At 51.5% G+C, this 27,839-nt stretch overlaps 2 protein-coding genes and 1 long non-coding RNA gene across 4 annotated transcripts in view; 1 reads left to right on the top strand and 2 right to left on the bottom strand.

Annotated features, from left to right (window-relative positions):
• The window catches only part of LOC104366198 (keratin, type II cytoskeletal cochleal), a 32,554-nt gene extending 23,400 nt beyond the window's left edge, over positions 1–9,154 (bottom strand). For both annotated transcript variants that reach the window (XM_032997495.2, XM_032997494.2), the window contains exon 1: positions 8,989–9,154. The gene's annotated coding sequence lies outside the window, so the exon portion shown is untranslated. The remainder of the gene's footprint in view (positions 1–8,988) is intronic.
• On the top strand, positions 1–16,369 carry KRT80 (keratin 80). The gene is made up of 9 exons (XM_032997496.2): positions 1–626; positions 4,146–4,360; positions 9,623–9,683; positions 10,675–10,770; positions 13,305–13,469; positions 13,981–14,106; positions 14,202–14,422; positions 14,783–14,838; positions 14,929–16,369. Exons 1-9 carry the CDS (start codon positions 300–302, stop codon positions 15,129–15,131), a joined length of 1,470 nt encoding a protein of 489 aa, XP_032853387.2. The 5' UTR covers positions 1–299; the 3' UTR covers positions 15,132–16,369.
• LOC116962758 overlaps positions 9,668–27,839 on the bottom strand; it is a 25,841-nt gene continuing 7,669 nt past the window's right edge. Inside the window, exons 3-4 of the long non-coding RNA XR_004407781.2 lie at positions 22,225–22,360; positions 9,668–9,750 (exon numbers count right to left, since the gene is read on the bottom strand). This is a non-coding gene — a long non-coding RNA (uncharacterized LOC116962758). The remainder of the gene's footprint in view (positions 9,751–22,224; positions 22,361–27,839) is intronic.

Raw genomic sequence — 27,839 nt, forward strand, 5'->3', positions numbered from 1 at the left:
AAAGGAGGGTACAGACAGAGGAGGGAAAAAAAAATTAAAAGCCAACAGGTTGATCTGGATTACATCAACGGTTACACCCTCCTCCGTTTAATGAACATAGGAGAACAGGTGCTTGTAATTCATTAGCCAGCCCACGAGCTGAGGAGACAGGAATTAAGCCGACCAAACTGCTCAGTGTGCCACTACTCTCCTTCCCTTTGAGGCAGCAGCAGCAGCAAGAAAACTTCATCTTTTTTTTTTTTTCCTTCTCCTTCCCCTTTCCCTCCCCTACCCTCGAGCTGCAGAGCCACAAGCTGAGCATGACTAACCCTTGCAAAGCCTTCACCAGTGGCTCCCTCTCCTCTTGGGAGGTGTCAGGGCAGATGAGCAGAGGAAAAGCAGCCAGCACGTCCCCGGATCGCCCGGGCCGCTGCAGTCCCAACGGGGTGGCCGGCAACGGCTACAGCTCGCTCAGCCTCCACGGGGATGGTGGATACCGCTGCTCCTCTTACCCCTCCTTCCCCACCGATGGGAGACTCCTGGCCCCCGTGAACCTCGGTATCGACCCAGACTTCCAAGCCGTACGGCAGCAGGAGAAAGAGGACATCAAGTCGCTCAACAACCAGTTCGTGACCCTAATTGAGAAGGTAAGGTGAGCTACCGAGGACCACGGCGCAGCACGGGGCAGGGATGGTGGTGGGGAAGCGGACGCTAACCTGTCTCTCAGGAGACTTATCAAGACCTATAGCTAACCGTTGCCAGGCTCTGAATATTAGGGTAATTACCCAATTAGTTATTCCTCCAGCGCTATCTGTTTTAACAAGGGCTAGCATCATCTCCAGGTGAAGCCGGGCCGCGCGCGTGGTCAGCGGCAGCCCGGGCATCTCCTGCACTGAGCCCAGCAGCCCCCCGGGGGTCCCTGGGGGTGACAGGCAGCTCCGCCTCGGGGAGCAGCCCTGCCTCGGGGGGCAGAGCAGGGCCACCGAGGCACGGAGCTGGAGAGAGCAGGCCTTGGCTCCCAAGGTGGACAAACAGCCATGGGCGGTGACACTGATTAAGGCAGCAGCTCAAATTCAGCTCCGACTGCTGAAGAGAGCTGGAAATTCACCTCCACAGTAGTGTGGTGGGCAAGGGAGACACCCCCCGCCCCCCTCCTCTGTGGTTTTTATTGTGAGGGGTTGTGTGCTTAGCCAAGAAAGTGTCGCTTTCATCTCTTAAGATCCATGAGAAGGCAGAAGGTTTTCTCAAAGGAAAACAACTCATCTAGCCGAGGCAGGTTTCTGCAAAGCCCTGGTGCTCTATAAACAGATGGTAATCTCCTAGGAGGATTGCTTCACTGCAGTCTACAATGCAGGCACTCAATGCCAAGCGACTATGGCTTGGGATTTTTTTTTTTTTTTTTTTTTGTTTCAACTCTACCTCTAAGAGGACCTGAATTCACACTGGGAAGGAGAAGGGCGGGGGACCCATCTCCCATAGCATCTATCCCAACTGAATAGCTGCGAACCAGCCCCACCTGCGTGTGCAGACAGGCATGCAGCGGTACCAGGGTGCTGACCCTGGCTGGAGGGGCATGGCAGCCTCCATGTCTCTGCCTTTCCAAGCACAGATCTTGGCAACGTGAAGTTGGAGAACCCCTGGTTTGGAAATCACCCAGGTGGGTTGTGTCGCACATGCTGCGGGCCTGGTCCTTTGAGCGACCAGATGGAGAGGTTGGGTTTCGTGTGGACCTTAGCCCTGCTCAGAAACCAGACCTCAGCAGAAAGGATGGGGGTAGGGGAGGTGGGACAAGACCACGCAGAGACAATCTGTACATGAGCCAGACCACGTATGGAAGCCTGTTCCGTGCAAACAGAGATGGAAGAAGTGAGAGATCCTCTAGATTTCCTGATAAACCCAATCTGGTGGCCTGCTGATAACTGTGTGTTACAGGCCCTGATGGACAGAAGATACAAACACCCCACCTTTGCTGGGTGGCTTTGACTTTAGTGCAAGCGGCTCCTGCATTTAGCTTTGAAGGCTGTAGCTTCAAGTCGTACATCAAGTGGCAAACTTCAGCCGTCTGCCTCGGGCCCTCATTCCAGAGGAAAATAATGACACTTCCTTGTCAAAGAGAACCTGCCTTTTTAATCAGGAATTCAGATGGTCTCAAGCCTGAGCGCCTAATTCCTCAGATAATTGACCACACTAACTTTAGGAGTTTGCCACGGATAGTTTTCCAGCAGGCTGTGCCAGATCTGCTAGTGTTTATTTTCCATCCAGATATGTCCCGGTAGAAGACAGAGAAAAGCCAAGTCATGGAGCCCCTGTTTGAGGCCCTACCTTTAGCTCGAGCAGCATCTTTGGTCACTACTGTATTCAGGCTTGATCTTCCAGGAGCTGAGGCCGGATCTGGGTGATTCTTCTGCTGCAAAACTCATGTTAAGACTTTGCACAGAAGAATTTCTGCTAAGAGGGATGCTGTATAAGAAGCTAAGATGTAAGCAGTTCAGCCCAGTGGATGGGTATGGTTTGGGAATAGGAAAGAAACCAAAGAGTTTGGGGGAAGGAGAGAAAGAGCAGCCAAGGATTAGGAGCAAGGTCAGGAACTGAGACTTGACTTGAGGGTCAAAGATGTCCACAGACATCTGCCAGCACATCCAGGCATTTACCACCCCAGCAGCAAACGGGGAAGCTGCCTTAAAATGAGCGGCTGTTCCCTGCAGCCAACCCCAAGGTTGCCCCCAGCCCTGCGGAGGGGTGCTGTTACAACCCCTGAGATGCCTCAGATGGAGAGAACAAATGACCCCAGTGGCTTCTGGTAGCCCCGGAGGTCTCTCACTGGCGCCGCATGCAACATTCCCTTCTGGCTCTGCTGCGGCACCGTGCTCTGGTTCTCAGCCTCACACGTGCACCCACACACAGAGTGGGCCACTCTGGTTTTGTGCCAGTCAGCAGGCTGGGCTACTGACGGGATGTCTACAGTCACGTAGACCTCGGGACCAAGGGATGAGGTCTCTAACAGCGGGACCTGGAAGATCCCAACACTCGCATCCCTCCTGCTGAAAACACTACGAGCAGCAGAGTGCTTTTCCTTTGCTTGGCTGCTCTTTGCTCCTGCTTCTCTCCCTCTGCTCAGACAAGAAGCGCTTTGGGAAAGATGCTGTTTCTCACCACGTGCATCTGTGCGGTGGTCAGCAGCTGGGCACTCTGTCTCTTCAATGCACTGGTGCTGCTTCAGGCTGCAGAAAGTTCATCAAAGCAGAAGGTCAAGGCCTGATAACATCTGCACCCCACTGCCCACACCACACGGAGCTCAGTATCAGCACTGAATCGTCTCCATTGCAGAGTGGACAACACTGGGGGAGATCAGTCACGTTTTGGCTCCCGATTTATGAGTTAAGGAGTTCGGTTTTGAGCACAGAGCAATAAGAGAGAGAGGGGCAGCAATTAGATAATTAATTGAAGTTATCCAAGAGCTTTGACGATGAAAACTGTTAAACGCTGAGCGTTACTGTTAAGATTGTGAATATTAGGGAAGAAGAGTGCCAGGTTCTCCAAATGGCGGGTGGATGAAAATGCAGCGTAGCCTCTCTCAAGCAGACAGGCACACACAAACACAGAGCTCACGTGGAGTCTGTAATTATTTTGCTTATTCTCTAGAGTTCCCATGGGCCTTGTCTACGTTGCTTTGCAATACAAACCAGGACTCTGATTCATTACTCAAACTTCACCATGGTGCAATCCTACAGATTTGAGAGGAGTTATCTTTTTTTGTGCCACTCCGAGGTAGTAAATCTGATTTTCATTCACCCTGGACATTTGTGTATGACTTGTGGTGGATTTTCAGGCTTTGCTTCAGTATGTTCACAGGTGAAGGGGACTAGCATTGAACAGTTCTTATTTTTCAGTGACTTAAAGATGCACATGTTCATTTTGATGCGAACATGTTCTATCAAGAAATTAATTGGTAGGTAATGTGTCAGGCCTCTGAAAGTCCCTATAACCCTCCATCCTCAGCCCTAGTTTTCAAGGGATTGCTTGTTCTTACTTGGAGATCTCTGCCGATTCCAGCAGCTTCTCACTACTCTGAGGGTCTCCAGGTCAGTATCTCCTGCTCTGCCAGGAGCAGTCAGCTTTGATTTTGGCTGTCAGTGTTACTAATATCTCTGAAACATCTTTTGTAGGTCCAGTGCTTGGAGCAACAGAATAAGATCCTGACAACAAGGTGGAACTTCCTGAAGGATCAAGACAATTCCCACTCCGAGTCAGACATTAAGGCCATCTACGATCAGTACATGACCAAAATGAATCAAGAGATGAAGGCGCTCAACTACGAACAGGAGAATCTCGAGTCGGAGCTGACAAAGGTCCTGAGCACCATGGATAACTTCCGAAGCAAGTAGGTGTCTAGCCTAGCTGGGTATTACTAGGGGGGATGTGTTCAGAAGGCATTGGTCCAGCTGTGTGCATGAAGAGCAGTGCGGGATTAATTTAACACAGATGGCTTGCTATTCCCAGGAACAGATTCCTAGTTGGGTGTGCACAGAACTACGTATTTGAGAAGTTATCATCCTAGCCTCTTCTTGATTAATTAGAGATGAAAGCAAACCCATAAAAAGTGAAATATCAAACAGTGCGGGGCATCTGAGAAAGGCCTCAGGCCAGAGAACAGCTCCAAGGAACAGTATTATCAGGAATGACAACCACTAAACCAGAAAAATATATATTGTCCACACTATTATCACAAACCAGAACTTTACCCCCAAACCACTTACGGATCTAGGCAGCTTAGTATTACCAAACACCCCTTCCTTCCCCCCTTCACCCCACAACATTTAATGCAAAATTCGGCTTTGTCAAAAAAGCCAGACTTTTACCCAGAAAACCTCTTGACAGAAAATACTGAGGCAGCTGAAAGTTTAAGTGAGGCCCAGCTGCTGTGTGCTTATCAGTGCGTTTGCCAAGAGCTTTGAGATCTTCAGATAAGAGCATTCGAGATGTGCCATAGCTCATTCAAGAAGACAATGCTTTTCTTATTATTGGTGTCATTTGCATACCACAGATGAATCCACAATTAGATACTTTCCTTTACAGTTACACCCATCTGCCTACACAAGATCTCTGGAGTCTTCCATGCTGATTTGTAGCAGAGCCCTGCATGGGCACTGCCTAACAGAACAGTGATGCCACAGGACCTCCCCTCTGCTGGCACTGACAGACGTCACTGTAGTAATAGCCCAAACCTCTTCCTGATGTACAGGGTGATGCATAAATAACAACAGAGCCCTCCCCAGAGAGTTTACTCCAAGGATCTTAACGATTTTTGCAGACTTTGACTAAACCAGCTACTCAATGTGTCTGCGTATTAGGGGAAGGACTGATACCCCCGCAGACATGACGGAGACACGGCAGTTACGCGTCTTACTCAAGCACACAGAGCAAGCTGGTGGCAAAGCAGGAATGGGAACTGGGAGTTTGGTTCTTGACGTTATGCTGAAATCACTATGCTCAGCATGCTTCAAGAAGTGACACAGTGAAACCCAGGTGCCTAGTAATACCTAAATTCCTTGTGGCGGGCTCCTGTCTGCTCTTTATATGGATGTTGGTTTCGCTACAAGCCTTGAGCTCACCGATGCTTGCTTTGCTGACAGGTAGCAACCCTGTGCTTGGATCAAAGCCACAACAGGGATTGTGCCATTCACTCCCTGCCCTAAAAAGGTTAAAACCTGTCATTCCTCCCTGGAGCACTTGGTCTTCCTAGCACTACCCTGAGGATGTAACTGCTCTGTGGCCCTGGAGTTGTAAAAGATACTTCCTGGTTTACTCCCTGACAGTCAGGAAAACCCAGAAAGGAAAACGGTTGGGCTGGTAGAGAAATGTCAGATCAGTGGCCGATATCTGCTCTCACAGTTCGTACTCGTATTTGTACTCAGTGATTGCCTCATTAATTGCCTATGTCTGGCACTTCATTTATTTTTCAGCCTGATTTCTTAAGGATAAAGGTGCTTACACAAACAGGCTGTCTGTTTTCCCCCCCTGTGTTTTGATTTTCTTGGACAGTTACTACCTAGTTGGACAACGGGATAAGACATGATAGGGATGCTACAACCCTCAAAATTAAAAAATGAGACTGACTAGAGGAACAGGACCCACCCCACACCCAACACACATGGAAGATAAGGATACAGTGTGTGCACACGTGCAGTATTAGCCAGCAGAGAATCCACAACAGGCACCGGCTTATGACTAGCCCAGGTAATGGTCTTGAGAAGAGTTCCCACTTTGTGGGACTAGGCAGCCGTGGGAAAACAGTGCTCAGAAATTCCACTGCTCCTCAAAGCACTTTTAGCTCATTTGCAGGGCCTCCCCTTCGCGCTTTCTGCCGTGGGTGAGCTGCAAGGCACAAGCCCTGCCAGGGGAGACCCAAGCAGCAAACAGGCGAACCCCCACCCTGTCACTGGGTGCTGTTAACACCCAAAGCCAGCGCAGGTGGATTTCTGTGACAGTGACAAGCCACTGCACTGCTCCCAGCGGCCCGTGATTCATGGGGAGAGAACTGCTGTTTCTGCTGAGCCTTCTCCAGGCAGCGATCCAACCCCGTCCTAACCCACAGCGGCCCTGTTGGGTCCTGCACGCCGCCTTCAAGAAGGCTGCCTCAGCCCAGTTGTTCCTCGGGAGCAAACGGTCTGCCTAAACCATGCAAATTTTGGAGGCTTCCAACTCCTCTGGAGGTTTTTTTTCCCAAGGGAAATTTTTTTGGGGGGGAGGAAAAGCTAGTAACTTCACTGGCAAATTTAACTGGTTATGTTCTCATCCAAGCTGTGGCACTCCAGACGAAACACGCCATGCACACAGTGCCCACCCAGGCAGGCTGCTGCCCAACAGATCACTTATGATGTGAAATCTGCCTGGCAGCGCCCCTCTCTAAGGCACCGATTTGTCTGTCTTCTCTATCGAGGGACTGCTTTCCAAAAGCCACACAGGAGATTTAACCAGCTGGGATGCTTGGAGCTCCTTCTCAAAGCAGGTTGTCATTGACCAGCAATGCCAAATGCAGAGAAGGAGGGAGAGGGGACAGGGAAGCGGGTTGGAGGCTGCCACAGACTCTCAAACCCTGCTTCTTTAGGAAGTCGGGCTAAAAATCAGATACCAAAGCATACCTGAATAGGGATGGCTGCCCAGAGGTGCACATCTGTACGAGTGTTTGCTTCAGCTCCCCACGTGTGTGGGGACATGCAAAGACCCTTTTGAATGAGAAGGCAGGGAATTTTTGCCTGTGCTGACCTACTCTGGCATGGCACTGGGGAGATCCTGCAGGAAAATACGGGGCATACAGCCCTTAGAAGACCAATTTCTGAGATCAGGGATTCTGTTAGTCAAATCTTGCCACCTGAAGACTAGACAGTCAACAGCCCTCTACCTTCAACCTCTGCAGTTGGTTTTTCAGCTGCTTCCTGCCTCATTTCCTTTCTCCACGAAAGGAAGACTGACTTAATTCATGCTACCAGGCTCAGCTCCATCCCATCCCTATATCTTCACCCTAAAGTAGTCTTGAAGGCACATCCAGAGAGGAGCACATCCTGCCTGAGAGTTGGTTCACCTCTGATTTTGCTTCACTGCCTATGGAAGGAGCCCAAGGCGACCAGACGCCTGTCTCAAGCGTGTCTTAAGTGCATGAATCGAGATGGAATGGATTTACGCCCTAATGCATGACTGCCTGAGGATTATCTCTGAGGAGATAAATGCTGTAATGTGTTTGTGGAATGCTCCATCCCCATGTGAATCATCTCCCGGCCGCCAGGTCCCTCCGGAGCCGTGCGGTGAGCGTGTTCAGCTGGCTGGGCCTGCTCTCTTTCAGTCAGGACTGTTGTTTGTTCAATATACAAGATTATGTCAGCGCCCGGCAATGCACGAAGCTGCTTCAGCAGGCTGGGACAGACTGGGAATGGGCTGAGAGGCAATGAGGATGAAGGAAGAGTGGCAGGCTGTAATTAAGCTCAGTACATAGTTGCTGGCAGCATGGCTAACATTCCAGCTAAAGCACAGAGAAGCCAGACAGGTAAATCTTGTTAGCCATGCTACCTGGCCTTGTAAAAGCAGGCAAGGAGAGGGCGAGTTTAACACCATGGGGGTACTCAAGAGGCAGCTCAGAAGTGACTAACTGTAGAGCCTGTGACTGTCAGATTCCCTCCCTGTCCTCTCTGCGGAGGAAGCAACAGCTCCAGGGAGCTGTTTCTGATATTTCAGGTCAGCTCCTGAGCTTGATTTACCCCCTTGCCCTGTGCTGCGTTCCCAATACCTTCTCCTCTTTCTGCTCTTGGGCACAGCTCCTCTTTCTCCTAAAGGTTTGTACAACAGCGAGGAAGGCTCTCAAGAGTAACAAGTGATGATGCACCAGACCACCAAACAACAGACCACGGCTGTCATTCCCGATTTTTATCGTCATCACTCCGTTAGGAGATGGCATTTTACCTCATTCCCAAAGGCCTCAGCCTTCCCCATATCAATTCTGTGACATCTCTAAGCAGCACTGAAAGGTTTAATTCGCCGCCTGGGAACACTACGTGTTCCAGGCTGAGAGGAGCCTGAGGTGTCACGGTAGAGCAGGGAAGCCACGACCTCCCTGAGGGAGCAACCTGCCCTGGTCCTGGCAGACGAGCCAACACTCCCAGGGGTTGAGCTCCCAAACACCCAGCACATCCCGCTCCCGCACGGCAGACCAGCCACCTGCTGCTGGTCACACACCAGGCCCACAAGAGTCCCTGGGGCTTCCTGGTCCGATACCTGCTTTTACCAACATCAGCGCTGGCCACCTGCTTGTCCCAGGGGCCAACGCGGCGCCGTGTATCCCCCAAGCTACTCGCCCACGTCTGCTGCTGGCCATCAAGAAACACATTTGCCCCTGGACTCAGTCTTTGCTGTCCTGGTCCTGCCTTATCAAACCTGTTTTTAAACACCTGCGGGGTTGGTTCCTCTCTGGATATTTAGCCATCAGGACTCCACCCTATCCTGTCAGGTTTTTGTTACCTTCTGCTCTGTGGGCGCTGTTCTCCATGAATTGCTTTGCCAGGTCCTGTGTTACTTCACAAATTGGGCTCCATTTAGGGTAAGTTATGGCACCTGTCCAGTGTTCTTGGAATTTTCACAAGCCAAAGTTTTCTCCCTTGAGAAGATTCTGGACTCTGGAAATTAAATGCTGAGAATACCTGAAAGACACAGAAAAGGAAGGTTTAGGATGAAATTTTAGGAGTCTTTGGGCATGCAACTGGGTTTCACAGAGAATAACGCACCACACCCCACTTCTCCATGCCTACTCTCTTTCTGTGGCAAATGTGAGGTAACCTGAGGTTGCTTAGCCCTCAAATTAAATGAGAATTAAAGCTACCTCCTCTCTACTTTGGGTCTCTTCAGATTTAAAGCGCTCATGGTGTTGCTACAGAGCAGCTGGCAGGTAACAGCTTGTTACCCCCTCTCTTGTCCAAGATGCCCACGGCTAAGAGACATCTCTCCTTGCTGTCTAGCATACATCAAGGAGGTGGGACATCACAGTAAAAGCAGAAAGCTTTGGTACCAACACTTTCTGGGGCCAGCAAGAGAACCTGAAGCATCCCAGAGGCTTTTAGCATGTGCAGTTACTTACTGCTTTTTTCTCTCTCCTTAGATACGAGGATGAAATTCGTCTCTGTAGTGGCATGGAATACACCTTCATGGAGCTCAAAAAGGTCAGTGGCAAGAAAAGCTTTTCATCTGGGGAGGCTCTGCACCAGATCTGCACAGTCACAGAAGAGCCTGGAGAGACAAGACAGTCTGGGCTAGTCGTCGTACCACAGACGTTTTGTGGGGTAATAAGGTCTTGAGGAGAACAGCGGAGTGGTGAACACAGTCACCATTTCAGTAGGAAAAGTACAAGTGAGTCTGGGCCACTTGTGGTTACAGCAAAGCCCCGTGGCTCTAGCAGAAGTGCCTGGGGGTCAGCCCATGCCAGCACCCAGCCACACCGGAATTGCACTGGCCAGACCTGGCCCGGAGGGCTCTGCACCCCAGCACCTTCCGAGGCAACACCTCTCCTCCCTGGCATGTTTTCGCTCAGAATGACATCATAGGTTGGGAAAGGCTGGAAATTGATAAATGTGTTTGCTTTTGTTTCCTGTCACATGGCCACACCCTGTTTAAACATCGCGCCCCAGAAGTAGCTGTGTTTGAATATCAGCTGAAATGGGAGGCTTTGTGCTGAGCCTGTACCTTAAAAAAAAAAAAAAAAAAAAAAAAATCCAAGGTGCAGGAATGCAGGGTATTATTAGACAGAGGAAATGTTCTCCGCAAGTGATCATTATGGCTAATTGCATGTTTTCCCTGAGACACTCATCAGCCAGTAAGGGCAGTTCTGGTGACTTCTGTGGCCGGCATCAGAGTTTTCAATAACGCGTGCTTTTTGAGGTGAACAAAAGACGAGTGGGTATGGACCAGCCCTGCCTGTTTCCTTCTCCACCCTGCCTCATTTGAGACTTCCACCAAAGCACTCATTAAAAAAAAAGAACACTGCCGAGGAAAAAGGTCCCCAAAGGAGCCTCCCTACTTCCAGAGCAGTTTCACAAGTATCTGCCAATGAATAGCAAGCAGGGCACTTCTGGGGGAAGAGGTGGCAGTGGGAAAGACTTCTAGCTACAGGCCCAAAGACAAACTATTGATTAATACACTTTCTATCTCCTGTAGGACTTAGATGTGAGCTCCTTACACAGAACTGAGCTGGAGGTAAAACTCAAGGGGCTCCAAGAGCTAATGGATTTGAAAAAAACCATCTACGAGCAGGTAAAAATGCAGCTGGGGGAGTGGCCTGGGAGCACACGAGCTACTATGCAAAAAGATGGCATTTTTGTGGACAGTTCCACTACAGAGAGGGCATTGTTCCAGATTTACACCAAAATGAGAGCTCGTGCAGGGGAGTCGCATGGTGTTGCAGACAACTATTAGATGGCTTAAGGCAGGGTCTCCTGAGCTAATCCCCCTCCTTTAAACCAGCTCCATTTAAAATTTGACCAGGATGTTCCTGCAGCCCCACGGCTACTGCAGGGAGGCTGCTCAAGCACCTCTCCCCTCTCGCAGGCAGGAGCCCCCAGGCAACTCGCCGGCTGGCTGGCTTCGGCTCAGCTCCCTACCCCCCCGACAGCATCTGCCTTGAGACCAAGTGCCCTAGGTCCCGAGTGAGCTGAGTATCATTCTACCCCGACTCCGAGGAAAAGCTCCCAACAAAGCAGGACGGGCTGTGGTGAACCTGGGTGAGGCGCTGGACGCTCTTTAACACACTCCAGCGCACTGCCCTTCCACTTCATCGAGTGCAGGCAGGTATGGTTTCCCCAAGGGGGGAAGGACACAGGCTCTGCAGCCCCTCACACAAACCCAAAGGCTGCAGCTGCCTGTATCTACTCAAACAAGGCCAAGAGATTACAGCCACTTACTCAGAGCCTGTAAAATGTAACCAAGCAGGCTGGGCAGTGTTTTGGGAATACTAATGATTTGCCTAAATCCTACCAATACAAACAATTAAAACGCTTGACAGAGGAATGTTAACATTCCTTGTGGGGAAACCGAGGCACGGAGCAGCAGAACACATGCACATCAGAACACTGGCCCTGCCTGCAGCTAACCATGAAGCCTCCCTTTCGCTAAAAGATTATCCCTGGTGCAAGGCAATTCACAGGGGGAGCTGGAAATCGGATCCTGCTGGAAGGATCACCTTCCTGAGCTGATTTCCTCCAGGTTCCGCACTGCTGTCCTGGCAGAAGGCTGCTTTTTTTTTTTTTTTTTAACCCACATTTCATGTAAAAAAATTAGCCTCCACCTCTCTCTGCCCTTTCCTCTCAATAGTTTGTTCTCAGGTTAGTCGTTTTCTCGCCTGTACCTGTTGATGTGACTGACATTAACGTACAGGCACACATACCCAGTGGAAGGGCAAATGAGGAAAACTTTGCTTGACAGCTTTGCTCACAGCAGGTCGGTATGTATCAGGAGAATATCCCAGCCTCAATCCTCATTAATAAACCACCAGGTTGTTTTGGTTTTGTTTTTTTTTTTTTTTTTTTTTTTTTTTTTGTTTTGTTTTGTTTTTTTTTCCTCTGGCAGAGGATGCTCAAGTATTTGCAATAAACATGCATTTTCTTATATAGCTATTAACCTGCTCAAAGATTAACAGAAAGGATTAAGCACTGGTGGGAAAAAATACACTGATAATCCTGCTCTTTGGAAGAGTGGTGGGGTATTTTTCTGTTATTCATGAATCACCATGTCAGGATGCCCTTTGTTTCCCCAGTTAGGGGAAGGCAAGGCAAACAAGGTATACAAATGCTTCTCTAAAGAGATTAGAGCCCTCAGCACAAAAGGGAAGAACAAAAACATTGAGATGAAAGGTAAGAGATGGAGAGAGATGGACGCTGCTCTCTTTTAGCACTGGTGTAAATCAGAAGCAACTGCAGAAATACTGATAAGAGTGACATCCCTGCAGGAACAGGCTGGGGCTGTGGGGGCAGCTGCCAAGCGAATGCGCACACCGTCTGCTCAACATCAAGTCGTGTCTTGCCTGGATACAAACCACCCAGGAGTGCAGTTCACCCGCATGGATTAAGGGTCCTTTTTAGGTTCACCGAGGGGAGTTTGCATTCAGCATTGTTTGGCTCCTTTTTCTAAAGCTGTGACCGAGTCAGCTACCAAGAGCAAATATCCCAGTCAGTGATACTGCAGCTTGTGTGTGCATGCCCCTGCTTCCCCCACGCTGGCTTGAGTTTTCCCAGCATCTGAGAGCAGCTCTGGGGTGTGGAATAGGTCTGCTAGCGATGGATGTGCTTAGAGAAGGGCCCTGTGTCTCCCTTTTCTAACTAGACACAAAGCAGACTATAACACCACAAGTGGCAACACAGCCTCTCTGGATACTGACGCAGAGCTTGGCAAAGGCATCTTTCTAGCACCTGCAGGATGACCATGCGGCCCTATTTCTTGCCCAAGAATAAATGCCCACCATCTGAATACTGATAGATATTGAAGCATGATCATCAGTTCAGTTAACTCGCTCTTGACTCTGTACAAATGCACTACTTTGTCAGACTCTTAAGAGACTGTGTCCAAAGGTCCCAAACCAACACCCTAGCCTGAGCCAGGATTTTGTGGAGAAAATAATACCAGCCTCCAAACTTCAGACTGCAAACCCAGGAAATCTCACCATCTCCACACTGCATATGGAAGATGCTTTGCCCCCCTAAGCACAGCAGATCTGCCAGGGTTCAGCTCCCTCCTGGCTTGTAGCTTTGCTGACTACTTGGTATCTCAGTCCTAATTCTCTCTTTGCTATTCAGGAACTCGAGGAGCTGCTGACAGACATTAAGGACATTTCTGTTGTACTGGGAATTGACAATGCATGCAAACTGGATCTGAGCAGAATTGTGGAAGAAGTGAGGGCCCAGTATGAAGCACTGGCTCTTCGGAGCTGGGAGGAGGCTGAAGCACTCACCAGGAGAAAGGTATTTTGTCTCCTTATCTGATTAATACCGGGGAGAGGCAGGGAAGAAGAGGGAGAAAGATCAGTCTAGAAACTACAGGAATCAGCACGATGTGGAGGGACAGACTACACCTGGGAATGGGGCAAGGGACGGGCTGCTAACCCAGATCAACTCCTCCTAACTCAGGTGTGTAAATTAGTAGTTTCATTGCTCTAGGCTCTCCATACTGTCACTGGAGAAAGGCAAAGTCATCTTCCAGTGGCAGCGTGTTCCACCTAAGATGCAAATGAACTTCCACTGGTGTCTCCTCCAAACAGAGTGAGAACGTGATTAACCCCAAGAGACAGTGTGCTCTATACCTGGCACAGCTGCCGCCAGCAGAGGATAGGAGAACGAGCCCTAAATCCTTCCACACACCTGCTATTTTTCCCCAGTTAGGTCCTTCTCCTCTAGGGCAGTGAGAATCTTTGCAGATTCCTTTGCTACAGCAGAGGAAGCACGCAGATAGCCCACTCTCTCATCTCTCCTGCAGCTGAATGAAGGAAGCACCCAGTCAGGCACCTATGGGGGTCACCTCCTTGACAGCCGGCGGGAGATCGCAGACCTGAACATACAGATCCAGAAGCTGAGGTCCTGCATTGTGTCCCAAAAGAGCCAGGTGTGTCCTGGGGTGGGTGACAAACCTCTGACGTACAGGTCTGGAACTACAGCACACTTAACACCTCCACCACCCTTTTCCCTTTGCAACACCAGTGCCTGCACTTAGAGGAGCATATCAAAGAAGCCGGAGAGCACGGCGAGGTGGCTCTCAAGGATGCCAAAGCCAAACTGGTCAAGCTAGAGGAAGCCCTACAGAAAAGCAAGGAGGATATGGCTCATCTGGTGAAAGAGTATCAGGAGCTGATGAACGTCAAGCTGGCACTGGATGTGGAGATCCTCACTTACAGGAAGCTGATGGAAGGGGAGGAAAGCAGGTAAGCTGGGCTTCCCTGTGCCTGAAGAGGGGAAGGGATGCACCCAAACACCTAGGCAGAAAGCAGACGCCCCAAGCTTTGAGTCTGGTACTGAAGGTTTGATCAAAGAAAGAACAAATCCCAGCAGACCCCCTGCAGTTCAGCCCTGTTTCTTCCTCTGAATTTTTCCTTAGACTCGCCAGACGGCGGGTTCCAGCACTTCTCTAGATGGTGCGTTGCCCAGATGCTGTTGAGTTGGCCTTCAGGCACTTGGCTCTACCCTTGTAGCCCAGCTCACACGGGCCAAACTCCAGTACTCTACATCTCTCTCGCACTGCAGAGTTTAATATGTGCCCTCACACTCTGTCCTTGCGTACACAGCATGGAGCAACCAATACCCACAGTCGTCAGCACCGTCCACTCCAGACCAAAGCACCGTAAGTGGTTTTATTCACACGATTTGGTAAAGCAGAGCGCGAACGAAACGTTTCTGACCTCCCTGCTCTCATTTCCCCCCACCCCTGCAGTTTCTGCCAGCACCTTGAGAAACTCCAAGCTGTTTGCAAGAGGAACAGTCAGCACGAATGGTGAGATGAAGCCAAACGGAGGCAGCACAAAGATGCTGTCCTCTAGAAGCCAGAGTGACAGCTCAGCGACACCCGAAGCAGCTGCCTTCATCAGCAGTGCCCGGCCAAAGCTCGGTTCCCTGCCCACCGAAGAATGCTCCTAAGAGAAATGGAGCCCCACAGCATAAACACAAGACCCGTTGGCACCTGTAGCCAAATGAGGCCAAAGCACTTTCTCCTGAACTCAAGCCAACGTCCAAGGACAAACGACGAGAATCCACTCCAGGCTGTCTCTTTTGTCTTTATAGCATCCCGGTTAACACCTCTGTTACCAGTTACAGGCAGAAACCAACCCAGGATTTTAGACTCTCCCACTCAGATATGCACACCAACATCAACCTCTCTAGGTCTGCTTTCCCAGAGGATTTCCATTCACAGCCTTTGAGATCTACCTATAGGAAATCTGGCAGGAGGGGAAATTATTACACAAGCTTTTAACGCAGCAGCCAGAAGCCCTCAGCCCAGGCATTTTGCCAGTATTACAAAATCATTCTCCCTGCTCTGTCCCTGCTCTGTGTGTGCCTGTGAGAGGTGTTCCCTGATGTCGCTGTCGGAGGAAGGCTGGCGGGGAGATGCAGGTAAACAACCTCAGCCAGCTGCATTTGCAACACCTGGATTTGCATGTCTGGTGACAAACATGCTGGCTGTACTGGGGGAGCTGTGGCCACTTCAGAGTATTTAACTGATTTTAGTGCCTTTTGGGTGGCCCCGCATTCCTTCCCATGCCACCAAAGCTGAAACTTCTCAAAACGTGTATTTTCGTAAGCCATCTCTCTAACAGAGAGCATCTCTGCCTGCCTCAGGGCACTCCAGGCTCCACACTAGCACTGTGGTGCTCGGTCCTAGAAATGGGATATCGGTTCCCATTTCAGTACGAGGAGCAGGACTTGTCTTTGTATTTATTGAACTTACACAGCAGCTTTTACCTTACCTGGCTGATACCAGCCAGTGCACACCAGTCACATCACACCAAGACCACTAAAGCCGACTCTGTAGATGCCATGTCCCCCTGCAAGCAAGGTGGGGGGGATGTTCTGGCCTCAACACAGGCATTTCTGTGGCCCTCTTGCACAGACTAACATAGACAGTGCCCTGCAGTATTCTCCTTTACAAGGCCAGGCTCTGGCCTTTCACTGCCATGCAGCCCCACTTGAGTTCCCAGATTTTGAGTTCACGGGAGGAGTTGTTAATAGTCTCTTGCCATATTTCCATAGAGCGCGTTGCAGTATTTCCACAGTTCTGTAGGATAGACAACTACCGTAGCATCTCTCTAACCAGAACACTGGCTCTCCGGGGTTAGGGCTGTTATAATAAAGCACTGTGTCACACAGACTGCACCGTATTGTTGGTTTGCTCCGAATTTCTTACCACAGCCCACCTGAAACAGCAATTCCTTCCCCACTTGCCAGCAGGTTTCAGCTGAGAGCTCTGGCTAAACTCTGATTGAAGCTGAAATCGGTTCCCGGGTAGTTTGTCTGGTCCGCATCCCCAGGAAGAAGTACAGAGGGCTGGAGGGGCAGATGCAGAGCCAGCAGCCAAGGTTTTGGCGAGCTCACCAATGTTCTGCCACCAGGCTCCCACGTGGCTGTGAATCACTGAGCAGCTCGAGCATGCTTTGGGAGATGAAGGGTTATCGCACAGGCCACCACACACTCCTCACCATACTCATCTACACAAAGCTTCCCCTCGCTAAACTTGCCCTGCACCTCTGCGAAAGGGACCTGGTGTGCACCCAGGGCCCAGATCTGGCCGGGGGAACCACCCACTTCCATGGAGCCCCTCATTTCAGAGGTGCCCTTCCAGCACACGGGGGTTTTCCTGGTGCTCCTTGTTCCAAACAACCCTCCTCAAAGGGACTCACGTGGGAGATCCGTAACAGACAAGGCCCCAGAGGAGCGGGAGGATGTGAGACGGGGAGCATCTCTGCTCTGATGTTTGCTGCCCACACGAGACAAACACTGCACTTCCAGGGTCAGCTCAAAGGGCGCAGGGGCAGAGGAGGGGAGGACAGTCCAGGCCAGCAGAAGGAGTCCCTGCCTGTTAAATCTGGTTTCTCAAACTGACAGGGATGGGAAGGGGGGAAGCTACAAGTGAGCTCCCAGTCACCAGCTGTTCCCAGCTGGGGAGGAGATGTCACTTTAGTGCAGAGCTTCCCCTGGAGGCAGGGCCCAGCAGAGCCCTCCTTCCAGCTGGAGGAACAACGCTGGGTTTGTGCAAGGCTGCACGACACCAGAGGTGCGTGAGGCCCAGGAGATGACCGACTGCTGGGAACAGCCTGGCAGCCTCGTAAGGCAGGGTGGGGCTGAGGCTCTGCGAGCATGGAGCGGGGGGAGCAAGAAGCACAGGGCTAGTGTTGGCCAGAATGAAACCTGGATGGAAAGGGAGGGGTTGGGAGCCCCAAACATTCAACCTGGGAGAACTGGAGGAGAGGGTGGTCAGAGATGTGTGCTCACAGGCAGGCTGGAAAGGGTAGAGGCTCAACTGCAGCCCAGTCCTACAAGAAGAGAATTTCTAGCTGTTTTCCTTCCTTGCCATATGGTGGTGTTTTGGTTTGGTTTGGTTTTTTTCTGCTTCTGAGCCTTTATCACCCAGGGGATTGAGAGAAATCCCAGAGCAAGGGACAAGGAAGCTGGACTCCTGGGTTCAGTTCACTGTTCTAGGACACAGGAGAGAAGGACTCAACTCACTGTTTCACTGTCCCAGTCACTTCACTGCTCTGTGCCTCAGTTTCCCTACTGACAATTGGAGAGTGTATCTCAAGCCAAATCATACCAGGGCAATGATTTTATGCAGCAGAATAATTCCTGTCTTCCACTGATGGGAGCTGACCTACGCCTGAGATACTCACATTGCTTTGGGACGTCCACATCTGCCCATGCACCCGTCCTTCCCCCTCCACCATACCACCCCTTAAGCACTGGCTTCATCTGAAGGACCAGCCCCTTCCTCAGGGCTAACTTCAGTAGCTATTCTCATACCAGAAACACTGCCAGCCCTAAACCCAGCTGTTAAATTCACTGGGGAAGTTCTGTATCTTTTTTTTTTTCTTTTGGTCCACTGAAGGACATCACACCTCTTGCCCCCTTAAGACATACCAGGCAGCACCATCAACTCAGGATCTCGGAAGCCCCTTTGGGGTGTTGGGGGACAGTCCTGAAAGGATGCTGAGCCAGTGCAGTAATCAACACAGCAGCCAACAGATTTAGCTGCTGCTAAGGGGATCAGTGGAATAAAGGCAAGCTCATCCATGTTATCTGGCAAGCTACATCTGTGCAATCCAAAGCACAGTCATCTCCAGGTGAAGCCGTATCAGTTTCAGCTTCGACAGGCTTCCCAAAGATGATCTCAAACTCTGTCTGGAGCCAAAGATTGGAGTATCTGCCCAAGCGTGGGGAAAGGAGACATCAGATGTCCAGGACATGGCCCAGTTGCGAGACAAAGCCCAGGGGCAAAACCCAGGGACAGATAAACCCACGTGCTGAAAGCAGGGAGCACAGCTGATTTTGGTGGGGCAGACTCTGGCAGAGAAGATCACCAAGGAAATATTCATGTCCGCAAACAGCACCTGGGCTGGAGTCCAGCAGACAAGCTGGAGCAGACAGCGGGAAGCGGCAGGGCTCCTCTGCTGCCTTCCAAGCAGGGAGAGTCTGAGCCCCAGACCACATCTAAGGGCACCACATACCTGGGCCGCTGCCTCCTGGGGTGGGGAGCACCCAAGTGTGAGCTCCAGGCTCCCTCTCCTGGGCAGGTGACACCATTGCAAACGCCTCCAAGCCCTGAAATCCCGTAAGCTGCCACATCCCAAACAACCCCCTCCTTCCTTCCAGCAAGCCCAGCCTCCCAGGAGAACAGGAAAACAGCTCCCAGGCGCTGAGCAAAAGGGCACCAAAGCGTGGTCAAGATCCTTCCCTGAATGCTGCAAGAGAGTAGAACAGTGGCTACAAGGGTAGCCTGAGACACAGAGGTTTGCCCGATCCTAAAGCGTCTTCCTCACCCACCCAGAACCGATGTCCTGGTGGCAATCATGCCGGTAGCCTGGCCTGGCTGGCCCAGATCTGTTTCACCCCACACAGCCTGAGATCTCATTCCTTTGTAGCCCACACACACTTTCGAATCAGTCTGGGGATCTGCCTGGGGAGGGCAGATCGGTTCCCAGCAGTTCCCAAGAGTGAGAAACACCTCCCTTGATCAGATCCCACCAGCCCAGGGAATGAACCTGCCACCTTCCCCTCCTTGCTGTCTGGTTTTGGTGACTTGCACCAAAAGCTCTGGCGGGGGGCTCTGCTGCCAGCCCCACTCTGAAAAAGGCCACAGACCTGTCGAGACACACCACTTTTTTGGTCCTTTTAGGGCTAAATCCTGCAAGAAAACACCAAAAATAACTTCATAAAGAGATGAACCTTGTTTTCCTTTGGAAACTCAGCTTTCAGCCCATCTGCTCCCCACGAAACAGCTATCCAGCTGCACGTGGGAGCATTTCTGGGTTTCCTCCCACCTCTCCCTTCCCTCCAGATGGAGGGATGCTCCTTTGGGCAGAAGCAGAGCGCCCACCAGGCTCCCATTAAAGCAGGCCATGGGCCTGGTCTCGGTGCAGACCGCCTATCTTCTAGTGCTCCCCAGGGCACTGAGCAGCCAGGCTCAGAGACAAGTAAATTTAGACTGGGGAAATCTGGCACAAGCAGAGTTCATGCTCTATACTGGAGGGGGCGGGCGGAAAAATCCCTCCGCATGTTCCATGTTGCTAAATATGTGGGAAGTGAGATGGAAATGTGTTCCTGGGGCGGAGAAAGGATGGCCCAGAGCTCTAGAGACTTTCTACTACACCTTGTCCCACTGAGTGCAATTGCACTCTTCCAAAAATACCCTCCAGCCCACTCCAATTTCCAACCAAGCTTAATCTGCCAGTCCCAGTTCACCCACAGCTGCTCCCCCTGGTTCCAGCTCTTGTCTGGAGTGACTCCAATAGACAAGGCCCAAGACAGGAGGTGAAAGATGGATCCTCCAGGCTCAGGTCCCAGGCCTGCCCCCTTGGCACACCCGTTTCCAGGAACTGAGGCAGCTCAACTCAAGAAACAAGACATTGGAAAAAGGAACTCCCCCAGTCTTGGGCAAAGACAAGAGTTTAAATTTCCTTTTCCTGCATGTTCTGGGACAAAACTGTGCCTCAGTTTCTCCTATTTGTTTTTGCCCGCAGCCTAAGATGCAATCAAGTTGAAGGGGGTGTAATTTATTTTTCCTAACCCGGGACAGAAAGCAGGGAGTTAAGCAAGCAGGAAAGAGGCTTAACCATCTGCGATTTGTACTGTCCGTACTGCCTACTTGAGCCTGAAGAGATCTCCAGCCACACCCAGGGGCACCCTCGGCTGCCCACCCATCACCTCCCGGGCTCCTGGGGGACACAAAACCAGTCACTCTCGCTGGGGGGAACCAGCCTCTTTGCAAGCCCCAGAAATCAGCCACGCTGGCTGCAAAGCCAAAGCTGTATTTGTCTCCAGGGCACCTGGAGAAGGGAGGGGAGAGCTGGGAAGGGTGGAGGAAAACATGCCCAACGCCATCAGCCCATCCACACCTCTCCACATCCCCTTGCAGGGAGGAGGAGGAGCAGCCAGCACTGGCTTTTTTGACCGTATAAGGCCAGGTTTTTCTCTTCAGGGCCAATCCGGAGAGGAATGTGAACACCCGAGCCTTGCCTGGTTTGCCAGGGCCCATCCTCCCCTGCCCACACCCTGCCTCCTCGGCCAGGTGTGCAGAGCAATACCTGCAGCAGGGGGGAGGCTGCCTCCACGCAGCCCACTCCACCTTTGGCACAAAACGGGGGAAATTCTACCCTGCATGAATTCATCACTGGGGACGGTGGCCCAGTCCGGGCTTTCCTCTCCTGCGGCCCTTCACACTCCCCAGGGTGGCCAAGCTGAGCTCAGCTGTCTGCTGCAAGGCTGGGTTGCCCCTTTCTTTCAACTATTTCCAGTTATTCACCATCCCAGACGTGTGAAACACCTCTTCTTCTGTCCTGCAGCCATCCCTGTTGCTTAGTTTCCATCTCCACCTGCGCCTGGATGGCTCGGAGCAGCCCTGGGGTCTCTACCTCCCAGACAGCGCCTGGGAGACAGGAGCCTGCACAGACCTGCTAAGGGAGCTTCACCTTTGAGATGTCCTCAGCCTGGCTTTGGTTCAGGGAAACTGGATCACGGGGGGACTCCACGCATCGCCCTGTCACAGCTGGGACTCTCAGCAGCACCAAGACCAGAGCCCATCGGGGCCAACAGCCCTCCAGCCCAGTGGCTCCCAGTCCTGGTATCACATCTCACTACCAAGGTGTGAGGAGGAACGAAGGACAAGGTGGGCCCACCACTTGGTGCTCCAAGACTAGTGAAAAAAAGGTAGACCCTGCTGCCAGCCGGGAGGGACACGGGAGAGACCCTGAGCTACCAGCCCTGCCAGCCCCACAGTCCCGTCTTCAGGCCTCACCGCCGGTGTCTGCCGCAGCGACACACATGCCAACTCTGCCAGGACTCCGCATGCCAGCGCCCTGACCAAACGAGCCCAAGAATTTCAGAAAAACCAGCACTCCCTTGTTGTCCTGCCAAGATTCGGTACACGCCTGCCAACAATCCTGGTTAGAGCGGGACAGATTCCAGGAGAGTTGTGTCAGCTCGATGCCCTTGGGCTCACAGGGTGGGAGTGCCAACAGGCCCCACACCTCTGCCTCCAGGCATGCCAGGGACTCGCGCAGCAGAGGCAGCAGCAGCTGCTGCTTCAACACACTCCCCACCCAGCCCAAATTCCTGCACATCCACAAGGCCCTCACAGGCCGGGAGGAAGCCTCACCTGAAACAAAATGGCAATAGGTTTGGCCATTTGATGTTTGCCCACATTTAATCCCGCACAGCCCTCCAGGAGGACAGAGGCCCAGCATCGGGGGCAAAAAGGGTGGGGACCAGCGTGTGTGGGACGGCAATGTTTCGTTCCCTGGAAGGCATGAGTCAAAATGGTATTTCCCAGCACCTCCTGACTTGCTCTCCCCTCTACCCACACACCATTTATGCTACAGAGCTACATCACCCAGTGGGAGTCTCTGGGAATCCAGGGCAAGCAAAGGGGCGCTGGGAAAAGCGGCCGCTCTGCCCACAGATGGGGACATGAACAAGACTGTCACTGCCTGGCAGGAGGGACGAGTGGATTGTGGCCCACGCTAACCTCCATCAGGTCTCAGCAGAGATGGGGACATTCCTCTTGCCAGCATGGAACGTTCCTCAGGGCTTGGAAAGGCCAGTCTGTCCAGAGCGCAGTCATGATGCCAAGGGTAGATGTGCGTGAGCTGGCGTCCATTTTGCTGAGCAAAGGGAAACAGAAAAAAGTCAGATCAGATTTCTACTAGTGCTCAGGACTGAGACTTTGCAGCTTATAGCAGGTTCTGTCTGTACACCAGGTTTCATATGCTCCAGGCTCAGCATGGCCCAGAGACCATTTACAACCTCACAGCCATCATCTTCGCCCTGCCCAGACGCCAGCCATGTCCCAGATAGCTTTCAACTGTGGAGCCTGACAGCGCATCATGGCATGGACTGCAAACCTTCACTGGTGGCTTAACCTTGCTAGCAGGCACTGCTAGCACAGAAGACCTGCTCCCTTAGGCCTTTGTAGACATTAGCAACCAGAGCTTGTAACTGGCATTGAGTTTGTCGTCTGCTTGAGAAGTCATGCTGAAGTCTCAGCTACCACATCCTCTCTGCCAGCTTTAAGCCTGGCTACTTAAACAACACTTCTCCCTCAACATCCTCACCAGGAAGAGCCAAGTGCTTGTGCTGCATGGGAGGCAGTGGAAGAAGCCCAACACATAGTAGATGTCCACCCTCAGGAAATGGAGGCGGTTGGGGCTAGAGCACCCGGCTGTGCTCCCTCCCAGCCCAACATATCACTCCAATGCACAAATACACCAGGCAGCCTCCAAACCTGATGCAGCACATCAAGTCAAGATCCATGGAGGGGCCTGGGTGAGCTGGGGCAGTGCCCAGTGTGTAGGGCAGGGCAACATTAAATATTTAAGATTGCAGGTTGGACGAGATGAGTCACTCACAAGGATGGGCAGTCCAGCTGCCGGAGCTGCCTGCTCAACTCTCCACCCCTCCCAGCACAGCTCCCTGGGAAGTTGCGAACCGTGGGAACTGGGATATCACAGCAGACCAAGCGAGTACAAAAACATGGCTACTGCTGAAAGGAGATTAAAACTGTCCATCTCTGCGAAGCTATGACTTAGTGAGAGATGCAAAACCCCAGAGCTCAGCAGGTCTAGGTGCTTGAGATTGGCTGCTCAGCCTGGCAGGATCCCCGTGGCAATCAGCCAGGTATTCATAACATAATGGGAACAGTGCTCACCCATTCCTGCTGGGGCCTGTGTGTGTTTTCGAGATTTCATAGACACACCCTTCAATTCAAGGCTTTGGAAAAAGAGCTCAGCACCTGGGGAGGAGAGGGGGGAAAGAAGGAACCGCTTCAGAGCTGAGGAATCCCAGGCGTGACTCACCACGGGGCTCTGACGCAGGAAGCAAACAGGGCTGGGAACGCCGGGGAGAGGGTCAGGGCAGACTGGCTGCAGCCCTGCAAGGGGATCCTGCAGGGCAAGGCAGCCCCTCTGCGCACAGGACTCCTCTGCCAAACTCACCCAGCCTCCCGGTGCAAAGCTGGGCTCGTGCCATCGGGGCCCAACTTCTGCTCATGGCAACGGGACTGGCTGGTTTTTAGCCTTAGCAAACCTGGCCCGCGCATTTCCCAGCTCCCTAACACCCATGTGCCCAGCTTTACTCGCCTCTGTGGCGCTGAGATCAACTCCCGGAGTCCCAAAATCACCTTTGTCTCCAACGTTTCTCAGGCTGGCGATACCACCAAGACCTTTCCTGGCCAGCAATCTCTACCACCCAGCAAACGTTTGCCGCTTTGAGCTGCCTCACCAATACACACAGAGGAAAAACGTTCACACTTAAAGTGAACATAAAACATCCGGGGCTTGGTTTCCAACTCCTCCAGAGCCTTATCATGTAGCCAAAGTGATCTGTCAGCTCCTTTGTGCAGGATAAGTGCAGTAGGGCAGAAAGACACCACTACCAGTGTCAGAATGCTGATCTGGAGCCTTTTGTATAGTTTGCAGGGGTTAGAAATGCAAGACAAGGAGTAAGATAACACCAGTTCAGTTCCATAGCTGCAGATCCACTCTAGATTTACACCTGCCTATCCCACTGACCTCAACAAGGTGTATATCCAGCATTCCCTTAGCACTTCACTAGATAGAAGCGTGTGGAAGTTCAGTGAAGTCAGGGACGCTGCACCAGTTTATCCCCCCAGCGCCATCTCATCCAGTGGGTGACACTGTTTTAAGTCCCAGTTCCTGAATCCAGGCAACATGGAAGAACAGTTGTTCTCTTAGTTCAAACCAAAGCTCCAGCCTACCAACAGAAAACACTCAAAAAGTGGGGCCCCAGAAGACTTACTTACAAACTAGACAAGGGGGAACAACTCCAAATGGCTTTTTCTTTCAAAGCAGTAGACCACAGGGCACTAAAAAAATCCTGAAGCTCATTTAGCCTTTGATTTGCCCAGGGGGAAACCTGAAACTTAGCAGCATGCAACGTGTTCACCCCTGTTAAGAGCCAGGCCCGAGCTAGCATCAGCCAAGCCCTTTGCTCCCACAGACAGACTGGTGCTCAGCCTCTGTGCTAGTGCTTTCTCCAACCTAGCTCCGAGTGCACCAAGGTGGTGCGGAGCCTCTGGGTGAAGCAGGACGACTCCATCCATACATGCTCTGCTGGCAGCTTCCTGGACAGCCAGCTCATACTCATGGCAACAAACACCTACGGGACATGTTCTGACCTGAGCACTGAATTCAGTTCTCCCCGGGGGATTCGCCCACATACATATCTGGAGTGTGCTCTGCAGATTATACAACACACGTTATCTAAGGCAACAACGACAAGTGGATGCAGAGGAAAGCCCCTGGGCTTGCAAGGTCCTGGGGGATCTCAGCTGGACCAAGGCAGAGGATTCAGTGGTTGGCAGGATTGAATTTCAGTACAAAATACCTGACTGTAACCCACAAACATGAACTTCCGCCTTGCTGGAAGCTTCTCAGTCTCTGATGTGACCTTAAGGAGAATAAGAAGCAACTCAGGGTCACATCTTTGAATTTATATACCAGCCCCTGACTGCAGCAACACTCCAGCCCTCTGCAATGGTTAAAAACCTGGCTCACAACCGGAAGTTCCTCTTGGCTGCACCTCCTATTCACCACCTGGTTCTAGGAAGGGTCACCATTTCAATGTCTCCTTCCCAAAGTGGGCTGATCTGTTCCAATCCTATCACCACCCTGACCAGGAAAGATCCCCCAATTCTTCGCTCAAGCGAAGAAAACAACCCATAGCAGCCTGGCTGTGCTTGTCCATCCAAATCCTCCAGCTGCACAAGGAAGAGACAGTGTTAGCATAGAGACTTACGTTGCTCCTGAGCCTCCTAAAACCCTGCTAGCATCATAGGTCCGACTCCAAGATTAACCCCAGGTTTGTACCTGAGGCAGGTATTTGACAGCATGAAGAGGACAGAGCTGTTGGGACCAGCTCTCAACTGTTTTGAAGATGCCTCTGTCCACAAGCAGCAGAGCTGGCAAATTAAGACTAACTTCAGCCTCATTGTTCTCAATGCCACACCATCACCTTGCTCCCGATTTATAACTGCTAATCACAAGCATCGGCATTTGCCCCTTCTCTGCCAGATCAAACCCAAGTGGAATAAGCACAATTTCAGTGAGTGTTGGCTACAGCAGTACAGCGACACTAGACTCCCTGTGGATTTTCTGGGAGCTGGACCAGGCCCCTTGGAGAGTTACTTTTGTGCCAATTTCCCTGCAATTTATTAAGAAGTCTGAGCTTTTTGCAAACCATCCCAGCCATGCAAGGAATGGGGTGGGGATGTTTTGACATGGAGTCTTGGATCACTTACAGATCCCACCCAGCTCCCTCCATGCTCACCTTTCAGTGCTCTCCATGCGCTCTTGTTTCTCAATGGCATCAAGCAGAGAGCAATTCAGATAGCATAACTTAAGAGATAACAGACTTCAGGGAGCAAACACTGCAGAGACCACAGTGAATGTGCACGGCTGCCAGGCCCAGGCACAATCTGTGCATGTGAATACAGCATCCGAGGCTAAACCTGCATCTGCTCGTGTGTGCACGAACACACCTACGTGTGCAGACGTGTGTGGAAGCATCTCTGAACCCCACTGCTTGTCTGCATGGGCTGTGAAGCTCAACTCTAAAGCAATGCCACCACTTAACTGGAAATCTGAGGGGAGCAGAAAAGGGGAAGCAGCAAGGGCAGCAAGAAAAGGGGAATGCTTGAGGCAGGTTCTGGCTGTTAGTTGGAGATGAAGGAGGGGCACTCCTCATTAGTTTGGAGTGAATTTCCTTCAACAGCATCAAACCCCCTTTGCACCTCCAGCTGCTAAGCAGAAAGAACAAAACCATTCCCCCCCCCATCAAAAAAAACCCCAAACCCTAACAGATACCAAATTTGTGCCGCCTAACCAGATATATTTAGCATTAGACTCCCAGTAGGTTAAGCTAATCCTGTGTACATCACTAACTTTGCTAAAGCATCCTCACATTACTCGCCTTATTTTCTTTGCTTCAGATTTGCTGCAGGTGATGTTGGAACCAAGGCTGACAACATTCCCTTATTCTTCAGTTAAATCCTACCCTGTATGAAAAAATTCAAATTCTTTCTACATTTTCACAACAAACAGCTGCTTCTTGAAAAGCAGAACAGTCTAATGCATATGTATGTGACTGCCCCTGTTCTCAGTGTTTATCGACTAAGAAGCCTTGCAGAATCACATTTGTTTAGTCTGCAGTGAGATCTAAATCCAGTTTCAGATGTGGACCTACATTTCACAACAGGCCGTTATTCCTCTGACGCAGTACTCCAGCCCTTCCACCCGAATCCCAAAACCTGCAAAATTCAGCGGGTCTTCAGATCTGGAGCTTACCTGCTGCGCCACAAACCTCGCACTGATACACAGCCTGGTGAAGGTGGCCGAAGCAGCCCGATAGGGCAGTGCTCCTTTCAGTCCTGACACTGGTGAGGGTTTCCTGAAGTCACAGGAATGGATTAGAGTTGGTAAGAGTGTCCAGCTACACTCCATGAACCATGCCATGGAAGGACAGGAAGGCCAGGAGTGACTTTGGTACTCCTGAAAGGGCAACACCAGATTTAGCTAGGTATGTCTGGGTAGAAGTAGCCTCCCAGCACACACATTTGTGTCCCCCAGCCCATGCAAATACTGCTCTGAAGTTAGGGGAATGACTGGGGCAGGCAGACGGCCCTTGGGCTGGAGAACCTCAGGAGATGCAGCCAGCTCAGGCTTCTTCCACCTAGCTGGGAAAGGAGAGTTCAGAGGCTGGGCCGCCCAGCCCCGGAGGGCTTTGTCAGCACTGCTTGCAGCAGGGAGCAGGCTGCCGTCCCGCCTGGCGCTTCCCCGCGCGCATTTGCTGAGCTCTGGTCTTACGGCGTCCACTGCCGTGGGGAGGGAACTGCTTGCAACCAGCGCGGACGGCTCCAACCTACTTTCGCTGGGTTTTGCGCAGAAGGCAAATCCTGCAGGCTTCAAAGCTTCCACATCAGCAAATTGTCTGACAAGTGCCTTCTCTGACGTCTTGACAGAGAAATGTCAATATAAGGGAAGTGGGGGGGGGTGTTCTCACATATGTGGAGGTGCCCAACTCCCACATTATATTCGGGAACAGCTCATCCACTGTCCCTTTCCTTTC

This window comes from Tyto alba, unplaced genomic scaffold, assembly GCF_018691265.1.
Source record: "Tyto alba isolate M040663 unplaced genomic scaffold, T.alba_DEE_v4.0 Super-Scaffold_23, whole genome shotgun sequence".
NCBI classification, from domain to species: Eukaryota; Metazoa; Chordata; class Aves; order Strigiformes; family Tytonidae; genus Tyto; species Tyto alba.